General features: G+C 38.4%; 1 protein-coding gene across 1 annotated transcript in view; it reads left to right on the forward strand.

The window, feature by feature from the left end:
• The first annotated feature begins 15 nt into the window (after positions 1–15).
• LOC764715 (PH-interacting protein) overlaps positions 16–26431 on the forward strand; it is a 37173-nt gene continuing 10757 nt past the window's right edge. Inside the window, exons 1-27 of the mRNA XM_030994450.1 lie at positions 16–207; positions 319–377; positions 467–496; positions 685–744; positions 2483–2633; positions 3163–3261; positions 3736–3896; positions 4350–4571; positions 8047–8147; positions 8914–8984; positions 9338–9438; positions 10090–10229; positions 10592–10751; positions 12160–12294; positions 12720–12848; positions 13432–13674; positions 14863–14986; positions 15126–15300; positions 17471–17567; positions 18150–18347; positions 19489–19568; positions 20568–20736; positions 21451–21702; positions 22667–22791; positions 23707–23901; positions 24420–24481; positions 25144–25283. Of these exons, the coding sequence (XP_030850310.1) occupies positions 159–207; positions 319–377; positions 467–496; positions 685–744; positions 2483–2633; positions 3163–3261; positions 3736–3896; positions 4350–4571; positions 8047–8147; positions 8914–8984; positions 9338–9438; positions 10090–10229; positions 10592–10751; positions 12160–12294; positions 12720–12848; positions 13432–13674; positions 14863–14986; positions 15126–15300; positions 17471–17567; positions 18150–18347; positions 19489–19568; positions 20568–20736; positions 21451–21702; positions 22667–22791; positions 23707–23901; positions 24420–24481; positions 25144–25283 (3528 nt within the window). The 5' untranslated portion in view covers positions 16–158. The remainder of the gene's footprint in view (positions 208–318; positions 378–466; positions 497–684; positions 745–2482; positions 2634–3162; positions 3262–3735; positions 3897–4349; positions 4572–8046; positions 8148–8913; positions 8985–9337; positions 9439–10089; positions 10230–10591; positions 10752–12159; positions 12295–12719; positions 12849–13431; positions 13675–14862; positions 14987–15125; positions 15301–17470; positions 17568–18149; positions 18348–19488; positions 19569–20567; positions 20737–21450; positions 21703–22666; positions 22792–23706; positions 23902–24419; positions 24482–25143; positions 25284–26431) is intronic.

Consider the following 26431-nt stretch of genomic DNA (forward strand, 5'->3'; position numbering starts at 1 on the left):
CAAACTGAGGATCGATGGTGCAAAACAGGAACAAGGCCGTAAATTTTTGCGGGTGTTTATTGCGGCGATGTGAAAACACATGTCTCTGTTCTGACGAAATTTACTATATATCTCCTGGTTTTCCCTCTGTTTCCTTCTGTGACAGACCATGTTTAAATATGGCTGAAAAGGATACAGGAAGGATAAATGACAGTACTACTGAATCAGGTGATATTTTGTTGTCTTTTTCTCGCGGCTCTCGGCAGTGTATCCGCGCCTTCGCAGCGAAGTGTAACGACAACAAATCTAACCACCCAATATCTCTCGTTTTCTCCACAGAATTGTACTACTTAATCGCCAAATTTCTCGAAAGTGGGCCCTGCAAAGAGTCAGCTAATGTGAGTATTACACCTTATATATCATCTCGATTACATTTCTTGTGACTTTTCATCAGTTAACGCCGAGTATTTTCTCTTGTCTTTCGCAGGTTCTCCGACGGCAGATAGAGCAAAATGGGGTGAGTGCAATTTACACGTTTGTGACAGTCTCTCGTTTTTGAAAGTAAATTTCGACCGAAATTTCACGATTTCTTCGGATTTTGACTCACACATTAATTTTTGAATAGGCAGATTGCTAGAATGATAGTTGTTTTAATTGTTTCAGCTAAAACCAAATATTTAAAATGTTTTATCTTCATTTTCTCAGTTATTTTCTGCCAGATTTGATTGGAAAGGCAACAAACATCAACAGAGCCTCAAAAACTTGGTAAGTGATGTGAAAAAACTTTTCTATTGGATTTAATTTTTGAATTTCCCTCTAAAATTGCAAAATATGCCAAATGTGAAAATATGTTGATAGTTGGATGTCAAATGGGTGTAGCAATCATTTGACACCAATTACAAGACTCACTTTTCCATTTTCCCCGAAAAAATCAGAAAAATACATCTCAAAACAGCTTCTTTTTCATCCCCATGAAACCTAGGCATAGGCAAGTGATTTGCATAATGGATCAGCAACATGACCCCCCCTTGCAATGATGTCATCGCACATGTGACCGCATTAGCCAATCGCAGATCATATAAGAGTGATGAGGTGGCTGCATGGTAGTGTTTGCAAAGCGGAGTCTGATTGGATAACCCAGATGCATATTCATGAGACTGATAAATATTTATGTTTGTGCACACTGCACGTAGCACTTCAGAGCATTTGGACAGTAGACTGAAAGTGAAATGTGTTTGGAATAATGTTTGAAATGATGAGTTATCATGATTATTGAAGCTTGTGAGAGCTTATGTGGAATTGTTTGTTTTTTCTTCTTCATACTTCAAAGATTAGATATAATAAAAATGAAAATGAGTGAATTTATGGACAATAGTACTTAGATCTTAGTTTGAGGTAAAAATATTAATAGTAGATCTAATACTAATTCTACTACTAGTCTACTACAACAATAACAACTACTGATAATACTACTACATGTACTACTACTCATAATGATAATAGTAAAAAGTAATATAATTATGTTAATGGTAGTAATATAGCATTAATGTAATTATACGGCTTTCTTCCAGAAGCTTTGGTATTCAAGGTATTCAAGGTATTATTAATATAATAAAAATAGTTATAATAAGTTTACATGGTTTATATTGCACAGCATTGAGCAATGTATTACATTTTAACATCCCTATGTGCTAATGATGATTTGATTGTTATTTATTGTTATTGTTTTTATTATTATTATTATTATTATGACTTTGATTGTTGTTGTTATTGCCGTTGTTGTGGTGGTTATAAACCTAATTTGAGTAGATCTGCATAGTTTTTGTTTTCTATTTTCTATTGAAAAAAATGAGCAGGTAGTAGAAGAACAGTGATAACTGATTTCTAACCAAATTTATTTTTTAATCAGAACTAATAATTTCCTTGCAAAAGTATTTAATTATTAAAATGCACAGATTTTAATTTCTGTTTGCCATTTGCTTCAGAAATAAATGATAATTGGTCGTTCCATGGATGATTAATTTTGAAAGCTGTTAGTTTTTTATGTGTTACGTCAAAACAACTTGCACTAGAAGATAAAGAACTCGGTAGTTGCATGAACTTTGAAGTTCTTTCTTTTCTTTTTATTGTTAGAATAATTGCCACTACCTTTTTTCCCCTTGAGAAAAAGCTGTAATAATTTAATTAAAAATTTATACTGTCCACTTGATGCAATTGGTAAAGTGAGATCTTTTAATATTTTGATTTTAGTTTGATTTGAATTACCATCAGCAATTCATGTCATTCAATGTGTTAACATGTTTATACAAAAAGAGAAACTTTTGATTGGTTAAAGGGGCCAGTTAATAACACTGCTAGTAGAGCCTTACCTAATGAATTTACTACTAACATCGATAAATTGTTAAAAAACAAGAATACTTAAAAAAAGAAGGACTTTTCATTCAAGAAATGAACAACCAGTTTAAGTATCAACAATTTTTTTTTTGCCATCCATCTTTTACAGGATAACTGCAATGGTCACATAAAAAATGACCATCTGTTAAAAATTGTTGGTCGCATCGGCCATCTACTGGACAAAGACACAAGGCCACGAGTGCCTGGTGTTAAGTCGCTGCTAGGGGGCGCCAGACAATCCCTTCTTCGCACAGTAGCTGGTAAGCAGTTGGTGTATATAGCTTGTTTCAAAAGAAGAAAATAAAAGTATAGATCTACAGTGTGGGTGTTTAACTTATCATTTTATAAAATACTCCAATATGTTTTAAAAATTTCATATTTTCAAATATTTTAAGCAATATATGGATTTCTAAATGCATTTACCAGTCATATTCAAATAGCTTTCATTGTTTAGCTTGCACAGACTAAGCCTGAGTTATACTTATAAACTTAATTGAGACTCAATGCAAACAAAAAGTGCTTTGTGTGTGTAAGTGTGTTCCACAGAAATTATTTGTAATTGCAAAAGGGTATAAAACACAGAATGAAAATGACTGTTATTGGGGAGTAAATAGCTTTCTTACTGCTTAAAACACTATTTGTATATGTTAATAATAAATTCCCTTTTTTTCAATGTTAGATGCTTAATTTTTACTGCTGTTTATAAAATTGCACTATGAAAGCACTAAATACAAGTTTCAATATTCAGCTTTCATTTCCAGAGTGTTTTTTGTTTATTTGAAAACCTAGATGTCAAGCCCCCTCTGTGGTCTCCGTCTGTACATGCTGCGCTCTACCATCACCGACCCATAGCACCACCAAATAAACTTTCTCAGGTGCCAAATGTCTGTAAGTAACAACGTTTCCATGTAAATGAAGAGTTCTCTTTTAAAGTTCTTAAATTATTTCATATTTGAATGATACATGTTCAATGTCTCTAGTAAATCTAATAATTTTGATTATTTAAAAGATGAAAAAGTTTCTAAAACTTCACAGATAAAGCTCTATTGATTAATTGTGAAATATCAGAAAGTTTGCTTATTGCTTGCAAATAGAATAAAAAATGATAATCACGTTGGTCTACTTTTTAAACCAACTACCGGTAGTTGCATGGAAAATTAACATCTTCATCAAATCCACAAACTCTGATAATGGTGTACATTACATTCAATTCTAGTGACAATCAATTTTGTGTGGTTCGAAGTTGAAACAATGAGATCTTATCTAGAGAGTGTTTCACAAAGACTAAGATTGAATATTAGTTAGACTTAACTATGGCAGGCCATTCATGCCATAATTCATTTATGACTTTCTATCTTACAGACAATGTCATACGAGGGAGACAGTTGGCGGGCGTGGCTCGCCTTGATCACATTATCCCTGGGGAGCGGTATAGCCGGATGAACCTTCACCTTCGATCCTTAAGTCATCTGTCTTCAGCCTACTGTGTTCTTTTCGATCAGACTGGTCGCAGGATATTTACAGTAAGGAGCATTACAAATTGAGCACCTATATTATCTTGAAGAAAAACATTTCTGTAAAATTTATGCTGTAGCAATGCAACATCAGAAAAGTTGAATCTTGAACTAATTTCTTGCATCGTGGTTTTAGATCAATAGTTGGTACAATGGTTTTCATGCTTCTTATGCTTTGAAATTGAATCAATGAGATATTGAATTAAAGCTTGACAATTATTGAAACTCTGCGCTTTTTTTTTATTCCTCGTTTGGATGATTTTATTTATTGAATTAAGATTTGAAGAGCATTTGTAAAGTCTTCTGTAGCTTCCCTGTATCTAGTTATGGGCATTTACAAATATAGACCTTGTGTAGCGTCTTTTTCACTCAAAATCTGCCATTTTATGTTGTCTTTCAGGGCATGGACGACCACCTACATTTCTTTTTCACACAAAATCTGCCGTTTCTTTTGTCTTTCAGGGAGCGGACGACCACCTCGTCAAGATATGGAGCGTGGACGACGGCCGCCTGCTGGCGACCCTGAGGGGTCACGCTGCCGAGATCGTGGACATGAACGTCAACTACGAGAACACGCTGCTTGCCGCGGCGAGCAATGACAAGGTCATCAGAGTCTGGAACCTCCAGTCGCTGACCCCTGTGGCCGTTCTCATGGGTCACACGGCCATGATTACATCATTGGAGGTAAGTTTCTGTTTTACTGTATAATGTAAAAGGTAAATATGTTAGAGGTGAAAATATCAGTGGTAAAAATATAACAGTAAAAAATGTCAGAGGTAAAATTGGTCATAGGTAAATATGTCAGAGGTAAAATTGTCAGGGGTAAAGTATCAGAGGTAAAAACGTCAGAGATAAAAAATGTCAGAGGTAAAAATTTCAGAGGTAAAAATGTCAGAAGTAAATATGTCAGAGGTAAAAATGTAAGAGGTTAAAATATCAGAGGTAATAATGTCAAGAGGTAAAAATGTCAGAAGTAAATATGTCAGAGGTTAAATTGTCAGAGGTAAAAACGTCAGAGGTAAAAATATCAGAGCTAAAGGAGGGGGAGGATTTAGGTAAACTTATGGATGTAGCATGTTTTTTAAACAAGCTCTTGAAATTAATCAATGCCTTACCTCAGGCATTTTTTTTCCTCTGACATTTTTACACCAAACTAATGTGAAACCATAATTTCACTTCCAAGGTTACATAATTTAAATTGCGATTCACATGTTTTTTGTTTACTGTATTGTGTGAAGTAGATGAGTCACTCAACTGTAGACTGTAGATCCACATTATTTTTATGAAGTCCTTATTATATAGCTTCGTTAACTTTCAGATCATGAAGAGCTCTATCCATTATATGGCTTCTACTGAAGCTAATGAAGAACTTTTAAGTATTTACATTTAATTACTCTTAGGGGCTGCAGTTAGATCTAAGTCCAGGGCCCAACTCATAAAACGTTAGAAGGCTAATTGTCACCCAATTACATCTCTTTAATTAGGTGACAACTAGGCCATAAGTACATCATTAGTTGACTAGGCTAAATTAGCAAGGTTTTATGAATAAAAGCCAAAGTTATGCAATTGTGTGGCAAAAGAAACTGTCTGAAAGGAATTTGTTTTTGTTCTTTTTTGTTGAAAGGTTGATTATGTACATGTGTGTAGTGCATTTGAATCGGTGTATGCTGGGAGGCTTTGGAATCATCAAAATAAACAAAAATTGCTCTATTCTTGTTAAGATCACTTCCGCACTGCCCACGTAAATATGTATATATGGGACTACACCCACACTTTTGAGCCAACCTTTTTTCATTGCTTTAGTCTTATTTCAACAATGAAGGTATTTAAAGAGTAAACAGTGAAACCTGTATGCAAAGACCACTCAAGGGAGAAAAGGAGAAGAGGTCTTTATAGACAGGTTCCTCAAGTACATGTTTCAATGAGAAACTATTCATGGACATAAAGAAAATGTGGTCTTTCTATACAGATGATTGCTGAAGCAGGTTTGACTGTACTTCTTCCAAACTGACATACATATAATGAAAAGGCTCACAAATTATTTTTCAACGTTACCAGGCCCAATCCTCTCCTTTAAAGGCCCACTGTACTACTTGTACATGTAGCTACTTGCTCCCTCTATATAGAAAACAATGCCTAATGGGTGACCATTGGTCCCCCATGATCCTCTTTTTCTTTTGTTAATTGAGAGTTGAGTTGATGAGATAGCCACCTGTCAGTGACCTTTCTGGAAGGTCTAATCCTGGTCTAATCCCTCCCAGGCCTTAAATTTCGTCATTTTTAGGGCAAGGCCAGTTTGGCCTCGAGTACCTCATATTTTTAAGGGCACCAAGGCCAAAATATTTTTACAAAAAGGGCATCGAGGCCAAAATATTTTACAAAAAGGGCATCGAGTATGAGGCCAAAAAAATTGATTCTATTTTTGTTAGATGTCATGTGTATTTTATGAAACTTGTGCAGGATCAATTTCCCATGACTTTTAGCACCAGCTTCTTCACAGAATGTATAGAGGTCTACGGTACATACAAACAAGCAGGCGCGTAGCCACGGGGGGCACATGCCCCCCCCCTAAAATTTCCAGGATCGGTTGAAATTTTGTAGACCCTTTTTTTGACCTCGATTGATTACATGTATGTGCCCCCCCCCCCCCCCCCCCCCCCAAACACCAAACTCTGGCTACGCGCCTGCAAACAAGGCGGCGGCCCGCAAGCCTTAGATTTAGCAGCCAGGAGCAAGGGGCAATTTTTTTTTTAAGTTGCCCTTTGCCACGGGAATTTACCAGAGCAAGGGGCAATTTTCCAAAAACAGATAGGCCGCTTATCTAATCATAAGTTCAAAGAGAGTCTACAAATGTTAATTTCATAATGTGAATAGATCGAACGATCAATTTAATAACTTTTTAATCTTAACAATATGAACAGGAAAGATTGATTAAGAACATCAAACTTGCACATTAAACAGTATTTTAAAGTAACTAAAAATATTGATGAGCAAATGAATAAATAAATTGTCAATTTCACAAACATCGAAAGTCAGAAGGACTTAATTGGCAAGTTTACCGGGCCGGGTATTCCAAATCAAAATCGCACCTCACACATAAACCTTTCGCCACTCTCTCGGTAGTAGGAGCAAATTTGAAGAAATTATCTTTTTAACTGTTGTATAGAAAGGTCTACATAGGCCTAACTTATGAAATAAGATGTAAAAATGTCCTTATAGACATTCGACAGCTGAAAGTGACACGCTCAGCTCAGTTGCGTAACGTGCATTCACGAAACCAAAATCGTTCCTCGCACACACACTCTCGCCACTTTTGGTGGGAAGCTGTCGGGCTGGAAGTTTGCCAGCGAAACCGATGCACCCTCGGAATTTTACCGGGACTCGAAACGTTCGTCTTGGGAAGCTGGCGGGGTAGCTTTTCGAAGCGAGGTCGGCTGGTGGCAAAATGAGAGTAACTACGATCGAGAACATCGTAGGTGTTCTTAACTTATTAATAAGATAATTCTAAATTCTATTTGAGATAAAATAATAAACTAGGCCTACAAACAAACCTCGACAGATCTCTAATGACTATTTGAATGCTTGTTTATTTCTCCATTTGACGATTTGTTTTCTTGATCCTGGCCTTCGATTTGTACGTACGTGCGTGCGTCAACAGCATGCACCATATGCATATCATGCGATCGCATAATATGAACGTACGTACGTACGTGCGCTAGCGCATTGCCTATATAATAACAAAGGGCGCATTTTCACGGCACTTGCGCCTTATTAAAGCACTAAATACGAAGCTAGAAGAGAGCTCGTGGGCGGCAAACTGTTCGTGATTCGTGTATTTTTACTGTTCACGGAAAACACTTGCGCCTTGCCGTCTAGTTTTAGATGATTATGGGCGCAATTGGTGGTTTTATGTGCGCAAATTTAAAATAAAAAGGGCACGTCCAGTTGGAAAAAAAGGCACGTCGGCCAGTTTGAAAAAAAGGGCACGGCCTTTTTGGCCGTGAATATATCTTTTTTTGGGAGGGCACCGCGGCCAGTCATAGGGGCATCGACGGCCTGGCCGTCGATGGCCGTCGATTAATTTAAGGCCTGCCCTCCTAGCCAAACTAGTACAGACAGCCTTTAATGAATGTCTCCTTCTTATTTTTGCTCCCTCTAGTTCTCGCCGTATGTTAGAGGATCAGCTCGCTACATGGCTTCGACGGGTGCTGATGGATGTGTGTGTATCTGGGTGTGGGAAAAAGAGACACTCAAGTTCAAGTAAGTTCTTTCTTTTTTTTCATTTCCAAATTTGTTTCTCCTTTGCAGGGAAAAAAATTAATGAAAGAATTTGGGGGGCTACTTTTAAAGCTTGCTCGCATGAAAATAACACTCTGATTTTTTTGCATTTAACTCTAGGCAAATTGTGGGGGCTCTTTTTTACTTTTGGGGGCTCTTTTGGGCATTTCAGGGGCTAATTTGCCCCGAGCCCCTATGTATTTTTTTCCCTGCTCCTTTGTTTATACCCCCCAAAAAAAGAATTGTAATAATATCATTAATATATGCCAAATATAATGCTTTAGAAATACACAATGATATTTATTAGAATGCATAAGCAAGGAAAGAAGTTGCAATTTGAAGAGAATTCTGTTGAAATAACCTGTGTATAGGATGCGAAAGCTAATGTGCTACTGCTTAGATTAGCAAGTGTGCGCTTGTTAAAATGAAGCCTGGCTGGAATGCTCCCCAGGGAGTGGAGAATGCATACATTGTGTGCGGGTAAGCCTGAATCAGATGACCAGGGTTATAAAAAAATATATATATATATATCTGTAAAGTGCTTTGAGAGGGCCTTCAGTCCTGAACAGAGCTATATAAGAACTAGCTATTATTATTATTTCTATAAACTTAATTTATTTAAATTGTCTTTATTTGTTAATGCTTTCGCATTGTATATAAAAACAAAAAAAGCGATTTCTTGTATCGGGATATCATATTACATTACTAGTATCTAATTTCTAGAGCATTTTTTTTCTCTTTTATATAGCAACAAGCCAATCAAATTCCAAGAGAGAAACAGACCTGGTTCGCAGATGCTTTGTCTGTCTTTTAGTCCAGGTAAGTCTTAACTCTAAAAGGGCCGGGGAGGGGGGGGGGGGGGGGGTAGGTAGGTCAGAATCTCCTTTGAGGCACCATGATAAGTTTGAGGATAATTTTTATACTCTTTGTACAGGCCTGATAAAAACCCGATTTAAATCGGTATCCCAATTTTTTTTTCTTCTTCCCTCTTTTATCCTGATTTTACCGAATTCCCCGTTATTTTCTCTAATCCTCCCTATTTTGCCCTATTTTTTTCCCAATGTTTTTACTCGAAAGGGGGGAATGTTAGACGGGGCCCAGATGTGTGATAGATTTTTACGATAGCTTTTACCATCACCATCATCGTTTTCCTTCCGATTGATCTATTGTAGGTGGTACATTCCTAGTTGCTGGTGGTACGGATACAGCCATCAGAGTCTACAACTTCAACACAATTCCTCCAGAGAAAGTGACAGAGCTCGAGGCACACACAGTAAGCAAAACTTCCTTTCAAAATCAGCTTAATGAATTCAATTCCAGGGCTTAAATTAATCCAAGGCCATGGCTGTGGATGCCCCTTTGATTGGCCTCAATGCCCCTCTCATTGGCCTTGGAGATTTTTTGTGCCCTTTCCAATTCTTCCCATTTGTGCTGTAATATAGGAATGTGTCCTACCGAAAAGTGGCCTTGCCCTAAAAATATTAAAATTTAAGGCCTGCAATTCAATCTGATATATTTCTGTATGGTGTAGGTGAATCCTGATGATTCTTTAAAAAGAAAAAGTCTTTTTGTAATTTTTTTATAGAAGTTATGAAAAAATAACAGGAATACTTTCAGGTAATTCCCAATTAACATTTTAGCAGGTTGCTTTGCTTGCAAACATGAAGGACAAATGATGACTCGGGTGGCTACTAAATGCATTATTTTTAGATAAATGAAATTGTCAGCAGAGTATAAAATTCTGTGATCGCTGTAAGTGTCTCTATTTCTGAAGCAATTAATAGAAACTTGCAGGAAGATTCCTTTTATCAATATAATGTTAGTCGTACACATTTTATACATTTTAAATTCTTCAGTTTTGTAGCTTGCATAGAGTCAGATGCGATTATCCTGATACTTGCATGATTTTTGCTTCTTTTTTTAGGATCGAGTGGATAGCATCGGTTTCTGCCACACCGGATCTCGCTTCATCAGCGGTAGTAAAGACGGTACGGCCAGGGTATGGCGATATGAGAGGCAAGGCTGGAAGAACATCCTTCTCAACATGAACTCAAGATTACCTGGGTAAGTTTTTGTTGTAAAACTTGTAGATATCATTACAACAGGGGAATATTGAGAATGTGACATATTAAAACTTACCTCAAAAAGTACTTGACAAAGGCCCTCATTCAACCGGTCCACCTTTCATTCGTGAGTTACGAAGAACACAAAAAACATCAGATTTACAGGGATGCCAGTTTTCAGGCAATATCCTGAATTCAGGCCCTGGCGAGATATTTTCAGACCATAGTTTAGGCTTTTTTGTGTACAAAATAGCTCATTCTAGGGGATTTTCAGGCCCTCTGATCAATTCTAACTGGCATCCCTACATTTACAAGGGGTATGAATAATTTAGTCCTTAACTGTATATCATAATCTTTTCTCAGCTCCAAAGCGCCCAAACTGGACGAAGGTAACAAGATCGTGAAGCATCGAGTGACTATGGTTGGGTGGAACAAGAACGATTACTACGTGGTCACCGCGGTCAACGATCATTCCTTACGGGTCTGGAACTCGTACAATGGCAAACTGGTCTATGAGCTATACGTGAGTCAAACAGAATACATTTATAGTTTACGTTTTAGAGTGGAAACATGTTTGTGATGTGTGCAGCAAAAGTTTATCCATCCTCTTGTATGTACTGCACAGGTGATTGCGCCTGTCATTAAAGGGATAGTTGAGTTCTTGTTTAAGACTGCAATGTCTTCAAAGTGCATGTTTATTGCTCTTATTCTTATTTAGGACATTTCTAGTGCCCTTTTAGAACCCAAATTTGCTTTGAAGGTAATTTTAGATTTAGATTGAATACGATCATACCGATTCAGCTCCACTTTTAAAAAAATATAGTGGCCGCTAATCAATCAATTAATTAATAGTAACAATACACGGGCCGGCTGGTTGTGCGTATCATAACCAACACGAAAAGACCAACAAACAGCCAACAAAAAAACGATATTGGCATTGGCTGGAAAAAATGTCCAAGGCTTTTTCCCCTTTTGCTACGTCTGGTTCAAAATTACCTAATATTTATAAATGAATGGATATTTCAGCTGATTTTGATCAAACAAAGATGATTTTGTAATTTAAATTGTATGTTTTTTCAAATTTGACACTCAGATTTTCATTATCTCACCAAAAACTATTTTGAGTAGCGCCTCTGAAAAAAAAATCAACTTTAATTGTTTGGAACAGATTGCAAATTGATTGTATCCTTTTGACATTTTCAACTACATTATGCAGCACAAGTGTGCAATGATGTTTGTCTTGCAAGTAGAGCATTACATTTAGATTTGCTTTCCTTAAATTGATTATCATAAAAAATGAGAAATTAATATCTGTATTACTCCCATCCTACTCGAAACCATTTTTCTTTTTCTTTATACTGCTGTATACAATGCACGTTGCCCGAATTGTTTATTATTTCTGTTTGACAATAATAACTAGAAATTAAAAGACTGAAAATTCTGAACCAAAATTGTCATTTCACTATTTTTTTGTGTTATGATATATCCTTGAAACAATGTGTTAACTTTGAAACTTTATCAGTGTTGTGAAGATGGGTGACCAACTCCCCATCTCTTCCTGTAGCCCAATAAATCAATTATTTCTGTTGGACAATAATAATTTTAAAAGACTGAAAATTCTTAACCAAAATTTGCTACTTCACTGCTCCTTTGTGTTATCCTTAAAACAAAGTGTAAAAATGTAGGAGTGTTATGAAAATGGATGACCAAACTCTCCATCTCTTCCTGTTGTCCAAATTGTAAAATCATTTCTGTTAGACAAAGACTATTACAAATATTAAGACTGATTATTCTTAACCACGAATTGCCACTTCCCTATTTGTGCTATCATTGAAACAAAGTGTTAGCTTTGAAACTGCAAGAGTGTTATGAAAGTGGATGACCAAATTCTCCATTTCATCTTTTTGTTTGTTTGTTTGTTTCCACCATAGGGTCACACAGATGAGGTGTACGTCCTAGAAGGTCATCCCAAGGATGTGAGGATATTCCTGAGCGGGGGTCACGACGGTCTAATCTTCCTCTGGGATCTGAGCACAGGACAACAGCTCTACAGGTTTCTCAACACAGTAAGTACAGTGCTAGGAGAACTTCAGCTCTTAAATGGTGTAATCGCCATAATTATTGTACCCTGTAATATCAATTTTTGGGGTTCCATACTTGTATACTGTTAAAGATATCAGCTTTAGATATAATCCGAAAGATTAGAATTCAAAACATGGCACTAATATACATTCGCCACTCTATACCATCAGAGAAATGGGGACCTGGTAGGATGACAAAAGTCTTTGTGTTAGTAAATTGTCATATGCTCTCATGGTGACCATATGGTAGGAATACTCCCCAGGGGGTGGAGAGAGTGCACTGGGCATGAATTAATCTGATGATCGGAGTAATGATATCTGTTAAGCGCTTAGAGACGGTATTTTTGTACTTATTTAATATTATTAAGTTGGAACATGTATGTGTATATTGCCTGTCATTTTATCTACAGATCGAAGGACAAGGCTTTGGGTCTATCTACGATTGCAAGTTCTCGCCCACCGGAGAGCAGTTTGTAGCCACCGATTCTCACGGCCATTTTAGTATCTTTGGGATGGGCTCCAGCAAGCCCTATGACAAGGTAAGTTCTTGCAATTGCTCAGTTAATACCGTAAAGCTTTCCTGGATTTTTGTCCGAGGTAAGGTTCCCACGGTCATGGAAAATCATGGAAAGAAAATAAATTCTTTTGGAAAGTCACAGAAAGAAATGATTTTTTTTTTAAATCTCCCAAAATCATGGAAATTCATGAATTGAAAGTGTGAGTGGAGGCACATTATATCTGGTCATGGACAAGTTAACTAGTACATTATATTTTACTATATATTATTTGCTATAAGATCATGTTATTATTATGTATGAGGATTGCTTTTATAAACACTTTAAAAAAAAATAGATGCAACAGATACACATGTAAAAATATAAGATATCCATATTTTGATTTAGTGAAGTATTATACAATTTGTACTCCAATATTGCTTGTCGACAAGTTAATTAGTACATTATATTTTACTATATATTATTCGTCTATAAGATCATGTTATTATTATAAACACTTTAACAAAAAATATATGTAGATGTAGCAGACACACATGTAAAATATATGATATTCATATTTTGATGTAGTGAAGTAATATAAAAATCACAATCTAATTTCTTTTCGCAGGTCCCAAAAGAGCAATTCTTCCACACCGACTACCGCCCCCTGGTGCGCGACGCCAACAACTACGTCCTGGACGAGCAGACCCAGCAGGCACCCCATCTCATGCCCCCTCCTTTCCTGGTAGATATCGACGGCAACCCCCACCCCCCTCGATACCAGAGGCTCGTCCCCGGGCGAGAGAACTGCAAGGACAATGCCCTCGTACCCCAGATAGGCGTGGCGGAAAATGGTAAGTTGAGATTACTAGTGGAAGAAGTATTTTGATATATAATCCTATGATATATCTATATATCAATCAGGCTATAGTTCATCCAGCTGTTGGACAAAGCCCTCCTCATAACATTTCCATTCTCTTCTGTCTCAGCTATCCTAGTCCAAACGGCCATTCCCATGTATGATGTTAGGTCATCTCTCCATCTTCTCTTATGCCTTCCTCTTCTTCTCTTTCCCATCCTTGGTTGCCATTCTGTTATAACGATTTGTCCATCTGTTGTCCTGAAGAAGTCTTGCTACATGCCCAACCCATCTCCACTTTGATTCTCTGACTTTCTCCATGATATCTTCATCCTTTGTTTTCTGGCGTATGCCTTTGTGATTGATTTTCTTCTAGCAGATATGATATGATATATACACTGTAGAAAAGAAAGTGTTACTCACTATTTCTGTATCGTTTGACGTTTTTCATCTGTTTTTACCTTATGTCATTATTGTGCAGTGATTTTTATGACTATTGTTATCATTCATGATGTATGTATGAATTACTTGATAAATAAAAGTTTTAAAAGAGAGAAGAAAATATAGTTGAGATTACTAGGCAAAGTGCAAAGTGTATTTTTGGCTACAATTTAATTGACATTACGGGAAATACAGTCACACTTTGGTAAAATGTCAGGAAAAACTTTGGGCATCCCATTTGGCTCCTCGTATTCAAATTATTTGTAAAGTCATTTGTAACTTTACGCACAGCTTCATGAAACAACCCCATTTGGCTCCTCGTATTCAAATTATTTGTAAAGTCATTTGTAACTTTACGCACAGCTTCATGAAACAACCCAGGTTTCACTGTACATTGTATTGAGTAGGTTGAACTCATGATCCCTGTATCTCTTTTTTATTGTTATTGTTATTGCTGCGGGCACGTCAAGCTACTTTGCTTATTTCTGTAGCCCTCCTGCATCTGATGTATGTTAATTATGCATTCAATATATTTGTTTAATTTCGTTTATTATCTGTATAAAATTATATACACTTAAAATATTGAATCAAACCATATTATGTTCATGAAAATGAATGATGAAAAAAAAGAAAAATGATGCAGAAACCAATAAATCAAATCAAATCAAATCAAATCTGCTCCTTCCTTCCAGGTAACAATGAGGTGATCGGAGACGGGGAGATGCCGGAGGAGGAGGAGGGGAGCCCCTGAACGAGGAGGAGAATGAAGCCAACCAAGCTGCTAGTCTCCTAGATGAACTCATTCTTCGGATGCAGCAGGACCAAGACGAGGAGAGGGGGGATGCCCCTCCTCATGAGGGCCCCCGTACCCCGGGAAGATCAGGTAAAATGAGAGACGAAATTGTTGGGAGTCATGATTGTAATGATAGGGGGATTTGTATGGAGCTGTGTAGCTAGTATTTTAGTTTTTAGTATGAGAAATTTAATTTAGAATTAATCATTTGTCCTCCTTTCATCCTCAGCAAATGGCCCATTGTCTCCTTCCATGTCCCCAAGAGGATTACGCCGAGCTGGAGAGATAGAGGGCGTGCGTCAGGCTACGGGGAACGTTCCCGTCAGCCAGCGTGCATCCCAGGCAGACATCTTGTCGTTCAAGACGAGGATGGTTGTGCCAGCGTTGTCCCGTGCGGTAGCAAGGTGAGACCTTGACAACTGTAATATCTTCTTTTATTAAAGGGATTGGGCAACTTTGTCTCAGATTCTGAAACAAAATTCTGGATTTAGCTCATGATGCAATGATAATTACAAACCTTTAGGTCAGTCAGGAACCCCATGACTTTTACAAGCCGATCGCCTGTCTGATTATCAAGATATTTATGATTGGAATTACAAATTTTGAAAACCGTTCGCCTGACGGTTTTCATAACACTACAGTCTGGGGAAAACGAGTATGGTAAAACGTGTCAATCAAAGATTTTTACTTTTTTGAGGCACTTCTTGATCATTTTGAAGCGCAATTTTTTTAGGGCTCCAATCACAGACACTGATAACACGTAGGGCCGTGCATCTCAGATTTAACATTTTTAAACGATCCCTTTAATAATAATAATATTAGATGCTGCTTGTATTTATTTAGCGCACATATCCACCATGCATGGTGCTCAAGGCGCTCCAACTATTACCCCGGCTTTGCTAGACAGCCGATTTTCGGCGCTCACAGCATTCAAGGAATTTCTTTCTACTGGTACCCATTTAAAGCTTATCTGCCGTAGTTTACAGGAGGGATTAGACTGCCCTGCGAGGTCACTGGACAGGTGGTTTATCTCGTCAACTCGGCTCTCAGTTAACATGAGAAAAAGAGGATCATGGGGGACCAATGGTCACCGATTAGGCATTGTTTGTTATATAGAGGGCGCAAGTAGCTACAAGTAGTGCAGTGGGCCTTTAACACGTCTTTGGATCACATAGTTTGCAAATTGAGTCCGAGTGCGAGCCATGGCTCTGATTTCCTTTGGCAAGACATTTATCTACATCTGCCACTCTCCACCCAGGTGTATGCAGTACATGGGAACCTAGAAGGAAGCTATTTGCTGAGTGTATTCAGTGCCTATGAGATTTGCAGGTGCCTTGAGCATATATATATATATATTAGATAGCTTAGACAGATACCGAGATGTGATTGGTCCAGAGCTCGTCACGTGATATCAATTGCGAGGATCCAAATTGTTATATTTTCCTGGCCGGTCACTTTTCAGTGTTATATTTTACCGGCTGGTGAAATGAATATATTTTTAATCAATGCATGTCGCCCTCTTGAGGACTGTATGTCACCAATTACATACATTACACCATTATCGAGGGCCATTTTATTTTTTCAATATTTTTTTTTCATGGAATTTTTTTTTTCCCTAGAAATTTTTTTTTTTTCACATTTTTTTTTTTCCCCAAAAAATGCTTTTTTGGGTAAATTTTTTTTTTTTAATAATTTTTTTTTGTTTCCCGAAAAATGCTTTTTTGGGTAAGAATTTTTTTTTTTTTTTTTTTTTCCCCAAAATTAAAAAAAAAAAATTTAAAGGGTAATCTCGACAAAGTATTTTTCCGTAATTTTGATTGTCCCCGAAATTTTTTTTTTAAATTTCGGGCTAAAAAAAATATGGACCCCCCCCCCACCCCCACACAAAAAAAAAAACCAAGGCTATCTAATATAACAGTTATTGACTGGCAGGGGGTATATAACATTCTTTGGACCTGAAGGGAGTTATATTTTCCCTCGTGACCATATTTTCCCTCAGCGCTGCGCGCTTCGGGAAAATATAACCACTTGGGAAATATAACTCCCTTCAGCGGTCCAAATAATGTTATATTACACCCCCTGCCAGTCAATAACTGTATAATATATATATATATATATATGATATGATCAATTGTGTAATCATGATTATCCATATTGTTCTTGTGATAGCTCGGTGGTTTAACCCTAAAAAATCCCTTGCAATCTCGGTTCATGGAATGACGAAAAATTCTGAAACTTGGCATACATATAAAGTATCTCTTAAAAAATAAACCCATGAAGTTTCATATCTACATGAATGTCTTCAATGGTATTTGAACTATCAGTCCTGATCTGTGTCTTGTTTTACAGTATATATTTTACCTCTATTCTCGACTTCTTTCATACCTATATTCATGTATACTTTGACAAAATTCATGTGACGTTGCTTCTGTAAAATGCAAAAGATATTTTGTCATCGTCACCCATAAAGAAGCTCAATTTTTTTCTGAAAACCAAACAAACATGAAAGCTGCTATGAAAACATGGAATTACAGATGCTTTCATAAAGTCTTGTTACCTTTGATATTACTTTAGGTTTCAGGAAGAATTCAGAAGAAAGTTAGATGAAGAGGCCTCAGGACGGTTCAAGGCAGAGAGGAAAAAGAAGGTGCTCCCCTCTCCAGTTGAAACGGTGAGTTACGATTGAACGCAGATGTGGAATTCCATGGAAAGATGCTAATCTCTTTGTCAAGTTTTGTATTTGTTCTGTTCAATTAAGGACCAAGATTTGATGCGAATGAGATCACCCCCCTCCCCCCCCCCCCCCCACCCTGCCCCTGAACCAAAGCCTTTAATTGGCATCCCTTTGCTTGTGGAAGAGCAATGTAAACAAACCCTCAAATGGGCTCTACATCACCCATTCGCACACATGCCCAACTGTGCGATCCGGCTTCAGAGTTTGCTATTAGTACCCTAACATTCCTACCCACCCCTAAGAATATCCACAATCAAACAATTAACTTCTGCATTTCGCTATGCACATGAAATATGGCCGTGCGATTTACATGATGAAAGCGTTGACCTCTAACCTGTTAGTGCAGGAACGTGCTGTCTGAGTTAGTAGTGCACATTGAGATGTGGTGATGTGGGAAGATAAATTGTTGAGCGCTAATATCAGGTCACTCAAACAGTGCAAATGTGTGAGCGTACGTGTATGACCGAGTTACAGGGGATATAAAAAATGTTCATAATTCCATCATATTTTCCCCTGCAGACCGATTCTACCGACTCGTACGAGAGGCTGAGGAGGAGGAAGAAGCCGAAGAAGACGGCAAACCACAACTACCGGACCAGAGCCAACCAAGATGGGACCCCTCTGGAACATGGGATCGGGATGGAGGAGGAGGAGGAGAGGAGGAGGCGACAGAGGGTGGGAGAAGAAGGGGAGGATACTCTCTCAGATATGGATGAGGTAAGACCTGAATGGGGTTGTGAGGAGGGGAGGATGGAAGGGAAGAGAGCAGAGCAGAGCAGAGCAGAGCAGATGAAAGGAGAGGAAAGGAGAGGAGAGGAGAGGAGAGGAGAGGAGAGGAGAGGAGAGGAGAGGGTAGGGTAGGGTAGGGTAAGGTAGGGTAGAAGAGGGTAGAAGAAGCGGAGAGAGGAGGAGAGGGTAGAAGAAGTGATGGAAGGAGAAGAAGGGGAGGATACACTCTCAGATGAAGATGAGGTAAGATCTTAATGGGGTTGTGATGAGTGGAGGATAGAAGGGAGGATGAGGAGAGAAGGAAGAAAAGGAGAGAAGGAAGAAAAAGAGAGGAGAAGGAGGAGGAAGTGGAGAGGAGGAAGAGGAGAAGACAGAGGGTGGGAGAAGAAGGGGAGGATACTATCTCTCAGATATGGATGAGTTAAGACCTGAATGGGGTTGTGAGGAGGGGAGGATGGAAGGGAAGAGAGGAGAGGAGAGGAGAGGAGAGGAGAGGGGAAGAGAAGAGGGTAGAAGAAGCGGAGAGAGAGAGAGGAGAGGGTAGAAGAAGTGGTGGAAGGAGAAGTAGGGGAGGATACGCTCTCAGACATGGATGAGGTAAGACCCGAATGGGGTATGAGGAGTGGCGGAGGGGATGATAGAAGTAGGAAGAGGAGAGGAGGAGGAGGAGGAGGAGGAAGAGGATAAGACAAGAGGATGGTAGAAGTGGTGGACGGAGAAGAAGGGGAGGCTGTGCTCTCAGATATGGATGAGGTAAGACCAAAATGGGGTTGTAAGGAGTAGAGGAGGATGAGAATGGAGAGGATATTGCAGAGTTTGTGGGAATGGAGGAGAGATGGAGGAGACAGAGGGTAGGAGAAGTGGTGGACGGAGAAGAAGGGGAGGATGTGCTCTCAGATATGGATGAGGTAAGACCCAAATGGGGTTGTAAGGAGTAGAGGAGGATGAGAATGGAGAGGATATTGATGAGTTTGAGGGAAGGAAGGAGGAGAGGAGATGGAGGAGAGGAGACCGAGGGTAGGAGAAGTGGTAGATGGAGAAGAAAAATAGATTCTTTACTGTGATATATCATATGCTTTGAAAATTGACTGAATATTTTCGTTTTTTCAATCATTTGTTTTCTTACCAGCCTGTGGATGAGGGAGCCATGACCGGAGCAGAGACATCCGAGGAAGAGGTCGAATGGCGCAGCACAAGCGAACACGAAAGGTGAGAAACGAGGCAATGTTATGTTAAAGGGGGAGTAGCATGGCGAGACTATGTGTCTTTCCCATGGCCCGATTCAGGGCCAATCAGATATACATGTAATATGACTTCGGACGACGGACCGCAGTATTCACGTGCGTGCAACATTTGTGAAACTGTAGCGTGAGGAGAACTCCGGTCTGTTTCGCGAGACCGTTAAATCAAGTCCATTCGTTAACATGCAGTTGACCAAAAGAAGTCGCAGATGGTGTTAACCAGTATTTGCCATGCAACACCCTTTAATATCTCATGCTCCACTGTTCGGTGGAATAAAATATATTTACAAGAACCAACAAATTCAGAATTCCTCAAGTCATTTTAGATTTGTATGTAGAGGTGTTGTGGTCCGTTGGATAAGCCTCCGGACTGTGAATCACAAGGTACAGGGTTCGAATCCCTGTCACAGCACTAATGTCCTTTGGCAAGACATTAATCTACATTTGCCACTCTCCACCCGGGTCAGGTTAATTGGTATACCCGGCAGGAATTAATGCCTTAAAATGCTCAAGTGTTCTAATAGCAGCCGTGCTGAAGCGGGGGTAATGATAATGGAAGCGCCACGAGTGGCAATGTGCCAGACATGAGTTCTGTACAAAATTCCTCTATTCTTATTCTTAGATTCCCTGGCAGCAGCAGGCAAAGATTGACATAAAATGGCACATGAAAAATGTCTGAATTTCACGAAAACATGAAGGCTGTCACATGCTTTACAGGGGAAATGATTAGTTCAGTTTCAAGTTCAGTTTATTTCACATCCAACAAAAAATTTAGAACAATATAACATTCAAATACAATAATATAAAATGCAATATATACTAAAAAAATGTAATGAGATAATAACAAATACAACAACAACAGTAACACTAAAAATAATTAATGGGTATAGTAGTGATGTGAGGGACCAAAAAAAGCCATTAACCACTCATTAGTCCAAATTTATTGAATAAATATTTAATTTTACAGTGAATCCAGCGAGTATTCAGATTGGACGGCTGATGCGGGCATGAACCTCCAACCGCCCAAGAAGAAGACGAGAAGAAAAACCTTGCCCTGGGAGTCGGGAGGGGAGTCCAGCGCCTCGCCTTCCAAGACCCCATCAGCGACCCCGGTCAAATCAACTAGAAAAAGAAGGGTAAGTTTGATGATGATTGATTTATCTGACTGCTATTGAAGAAAGTATGTATATGCTTGAAGGTAAACAACCAGGGGACCGACTGCTTTACGTCCTCTCCAAGGGACTTGGGTCATGAGGATTAATGCCTGACAAAGGGTATGAGCGTATTTAATTGGTTTTTAATCTGGGACCTCCCAGTTACGGTCACGTTCTTTATCTTTTGCCTGTAGCTCTGGTTACAGCTCTTTCTTACTAATTTGCACAAATTTTTTAAATTTTTTAAAAAAATAATTGTTTTAAACTCTTTAAGCACTTTGTATTTTTAAGTACTAGAAACAAATTACTCCAGGAAGCTTGTACTAGAAAAAAGCACTCCATAAATTCCCAGATTAGATGAAATTACTTTGTACCATTATGTAGAGGTGTCGTGTTCGAGTGGATACGTCGCTGGACTGTCGATCACAAGGTCTGCGGTTCGCGTCCCGCCGCGGCACTAATGTCCATTGGCAAGACATTGATCTACATTTGCCACACTCAACCCAGGTGATGTAAATGGGTACCTGGCAGGAATTAATTCCTTGGAATGCTGGAGCGCTGTAATGGCAGCTAGGCTACAGCTGGGGTAATAATAAATGCGCCTCGGAATAGAATTTCTAGATAGATGAAGCTATACAAATGCCTATTATTATTATTATTATTCATAACCTAATCCAGTGTTTTCTCCTACCCCAGCCTCCCAAGGCCCTCATCGATGACATGGAGATCGACAACGACAAGGAGTCGATGTCCGAACTCCCTGAAGAATTGAAGCCCCCTCTGTGGATCACCGACACCACCCCGAGGCGCTGCCCCTACGTGCCCCAGATGGGGGACGAGGTCATGTACTTTCGGCAAGGTCACGAAGCGTACATCGCTGCGGTCAAGAAGAGGAAGGTGTACCATATAGAACCCAAGAAGCAACATTGGACCAAGATTAATCTCAAGGTGAAACATTTACTTTGTTCTGTACAATTTGTTTTAAAAAAACACTAATAATAATAATAATAAAAAAAGTACTTTTAAAGCGCTAATCATGGAAGTCTTTAAGCGCTAATGATTTGAAATTTAATGAGGATAAAACTGAGATGCGCTAAGGTTGTTTGTCAGGAGCGATATGATATTCTGTCAAAAATAAGCAGTGCAGAAGATTAATAATGGTTAATGATGAAAACAATAGTAATTGTAATAATATGTCTTGTTTACTCTGAGTAGCCTCATCAGTAACAATACTGTTCTCCCTGAGGACACTGCAATCATAGTTTTAATTTTGCATTTGCTACAGAGGATTATGGTTAAGATTTAATAATTGTAGTGATACAATTTGTGTAATGTCAGTTTTATATGATCTAGGGATATTATTAATGGGGTTTCCTTGTCTTTTTTATGATTATCATAATTTCTAAAATATGATTCAAAGATAAAATACAACTTGATATAAATGGAAACCTGAATGAATGTAGAATAAAAATAAAGAGGAATAAAAAGTATCTACCCTTTCATTATTGCACAAAAGCAAATTAAAATTTCATTTTCCGCACCCCTCAAATTACTGGTCAAAAGGTGTCAAATTTGCCGAAGTTACATTGAGGACATAACATGTGGAACCCATCAGTTCGATGAGCCGTGCTTAATTAATGCAAAGTCATTGTGAATATGCGTACTCCACATAAGATGATGTCATCAAGTCAATAGCAAGTTTAGGTCGACACACTTCCAATTTTCGAAGCTTTAAAAATTTGGAGTGTTCAGAGAGGTGATACTCCTCTGACAGACACTAGAATGGAAAATAATTGATATTATTGTAAGCTATGGCTTATAAGCTTTCCGTTGATATATAATCCATCCATTTATGATTAATTTTTCAGTTCGGAAATGGTCTTTAATCATTATTTCTTGTTCTTTATTGTAGGACCATGAGTTGGTGCGTGTGATGGGTATCAAGTACCAGGTTGGTCCTCCTACACTGTGCGGTCTCAAGCTGGGCTTCATGGACCCAGAGACCAGGAAATCAACAGGTGGAAGCTTCTCTATGAAGTAAACAGACGCTTCTTAAATTTTTAGAACTAGACAAAATAAAAACATTTTTTGAAACTATATCATGAATAGATTTAAAGATAAAGTTGAGTTCTGGTCATGCGATTGCATTGTGAAAGAAACAGTGTGGAATCGATCAGAAAAGGTTAATCATGTAGCATGTAGTTATTGGTGTGTACTGCAAGGTTCTGGAATCATCAAAATGATAAGAAATTTGGGCTAGTCTTGGTAAAGTTACAAGCACTGTACACAGAAAGATGTATATGGGACTACACAAACATGTGGCGTAAAAATCTGTCTCAATTTTTATGCTGTTACATGCCATATTTAGAATATTAAGGCATTTGAAGAGCCATGCTTTTCGGGGAACATTTTTAGTCTGATCTTCTTTTACACTTGCATAATAACGATAAAATAATAATAATAATATGACAAATTTATATAGCGCTTGTGACAAAAGTTTCAAAGCGCTGTACATGTACACAAATGATAACAATGATAACGCTCACAGATTATTTGTTCACCTCTTCCCAGAAGTAAACCTTCTCCTTAAATGCATAGATGCCATGTCTGTTTTAATTGATTTGTTGGTATTGGCATTTCTCTGTTTTATAATGTGTGTTCTCTTTTTGTACAACAAAGAATGTTGATATTGTTCAAGAGCGATTTTTGTAGCAAGTGAAATGAAAGAAAGTGATTAAAATTCATATTCCTCCCTTATTTCTGTTTATAAGACTCTCTCTAAAAAAAATAGAGGGGGTAGTTTGTTTGACTTCTTATTAGTTATTAACTCAAATCAATTTTTGCCTTTAGCATACCTATTGAAAATGGAAGTGCCTGGAATATTTCTTGTTGCGTTTTAAAATTGTTGTTATCAACTGTATTTAGTATTGTTTTCTTTTTTTTGCCTTACAGATACCATGACATGCCAGACGTCATTGACTTCCTCGTTCTCCGTCAGCACTTTGACCAATCGGTGGCCATGAAGTGGAAGCTAGGAGATCGCTTCAGGGCGATGATTGACGACGCCTGGTGGCAAGGGACGATCGTCGCTCACAGCCCGCTAGATCCAGAACATCCTGATAGTCTGTTCCAGTGTTATCTAGTGGAGTAAGTATTTAACTTTTTGGTCTTCTGGTTTTGAGCTAGTGTCGACTGTGCAGTGTTTTGGTATTTGCCTGAACTGACTGTTTGCTTCTGGATAATGAGTTGCATGTTTGTACACTAGTATCGTTACACTGTATTACCTAAAAATAAAGAAGGAATACAGTTATTGGGGCATCCTTATTCATTTCACTGGTCATGGCATTGCAAATCAACACAAATTCAAGAGAAAGATTCAGATGTATAGTGAATGTATGAACTTAAACGCATCATGTACTTTGAAACGTAGGAGACAATCTGCGCTCAAAGTAGCTTAGTGTGGTTAAGCAGTGTTCTCGTAACCTGGAGGTCCCAAATTCGAAACCAATTTGATGCACCAGTGCTCTTTGATAAGGCATTAATCCTCATTACCAAGTCCCTCAGAGAGGACTTAAAGCCGTCGGTCCCTGGTTGTTTACAAACGAACACATGCATTCTTAGCAGTAACTAATAATAATAATATAATTATTTTTGTTTATTTTTAGCTGGGATAATGGAGAATGTGAGCGGATGAGTCCATGGGATCTGGAGCCGATCGATGAGAAGAGTGAGTACATTCCTTCATGAACTCTGACCTTGTATAGATGATCTTTTGAATGTTATATGTTTCCTTGATCCTTTATGTATAAAAATGTAAGAGTTGTCTATTACTGTTCTTGTATAATTGAAGTATATACTTCTGACATTTCCTGCCTTCAAGAAAACAACGGTTGACTTTATTCTTATTGTTATGTTTTCTGAACAAGAACTTATTACATTCTAAAGGTGACCTCCTGACCAGGTCCAGAGAAAGTAATGTAGTAAAGTAAGAAATACTTTTGCTTCTAGCTAGTAGTTGATAATGGGAATACGATGGATTCACAATCCACAGCGCCATTTAGCGACACAGGTGCCGAGTCAATTTAACGTGATGTATCATGGGAAAAAGTCAACATCGTATCAGCTATGGCTTCGTTATAATTATAATTTAAATTGTTGGTGGGGGAGGCTTGAATAGCTTGACCTACAAATTAAAAACTTTGCCTGTTTCGGGTTGCTGGTGGGTAGCTGTAAATTTTGAATCCACACTATTCCAAGGTATTGATAGACCTGAGAGTAAAGGAGAGATTATACCTTCCAACATATACTATCCATTGCATGATGTTCTTTAACTTTCAAACATATACCAGTCATTGCCTGATGAATCTTTCACTCTCCAACCTCTCTTAGATATGCCTGAGAGCAAAGGAGGGAGTATACCTGTCACAGACGACGAGCTTCTGGCCATGCTCTATGTCCCTGGCCCAGGGGAATGGGGAGAAACGGATAGGGACACCTGCTGTGATAGACTACTCAAATGCCTACAACAGGTTAGTATTAAAGGCATTGCTTAACAATGTTAAATCAGAGATACATGGCCCTACGTGTTATCAGTGTCTGTGATATGGTGTAATATTGAAGCCCTAAACAAATTGCGCTGTAAAATGATCATGATGTGCCTCGAAAAAGTAAAAATCTTTGAGTGACCGGATTTACCATTCACATTTTCCCCAAAAGACTGTAGTGTTATAAAAACTGTTAGGTAAATGCAAATATGATTTAGATTTCCAATCATAAATATCTTGATAATCAGATAGGAGATCGGCTTGTAAGAGTCATGGGATTCATGTATGACCTAAAGGTTTATAATTATGATTGCAGCATGAGCTAAATCCAGGATTTTGTTTCAGAATCTGAGACAATGTAACAGAGTCACTTTAAGGAGGCCTCAGTTATATAGGCCAATCTGCTTCAGGAGAAGAAAGGATGTGACATCTTCATGTACATGCAACATAATTTCTTACCATTCCTATTTTGGAGGAATGATACCTATTTTGCCCTTCAAGCTTTTATTGATTTGAATAAAGGACAACTTGAAATTAATCACAACTCCTATCTCGTAAGTACACAGTTGCAATTAATTTTAAGCTGCCATTGATTTGAATCAATCGCAACTCTTTATAATACATAGCCCTGGGGGTGTTTCATATGGTGGCCCTGAAGGGACATCGCGAATAGACTAAATCGTGAAAAATATGCGATAAAATTGACGATATCGTGAATTTTATCGCATATTTTTCACGAAGAAATTCACGAAATTGACGATATCGTGAACTTTATCGTGAACTTTTCACGATGAAATTGACGATATCGTGAATTTTATCGTGAAAAGTTCACGATATAAAGTTCACGATATCGTCAATTTTATCGTGTACTCTATCGTGTACTCTATCGTGTACTCTATCGTGTACTCTATCGTGTATTCTCCTGACGGGCGCTTCGTAAACAAAACCAGCCCTAGCTGGGGGAGACAGAGAGAAGGAAAAAAGGGAAAGGGAAAGAGAAGATAAAAGGAAAGAAAGAATAATAAGAAGAAAAGAGGGAAACGGGGGGGGGGGGGGGGGGGGGGGGGGGGGGGGGGGGGGGGCTCTTGCCTCCTCCTCACTCCCTCCTCCCCCCCCCCCCCCCCCCTCCCCGC

This window comes from Strongylocentrotus purpuratus, unplaced genomic scaffold (genome assembly GCF_000002235.5).
Source record: "Strongylocentrotus purpuratus isolate Spur 01 unplaced genomic scaffold, Spur_5.0 spur5_scaffold_21, whole genome shotgun sequence".
Classification (NCBI taxonomy): domain Eukaryota; kingdom Metazoa; phylum Echinodermata; class Echinoidea; order Camarodonta; family Strongylocentrotidae; genus Strongylocentrotus; species Strongylocentrotus purpuratus.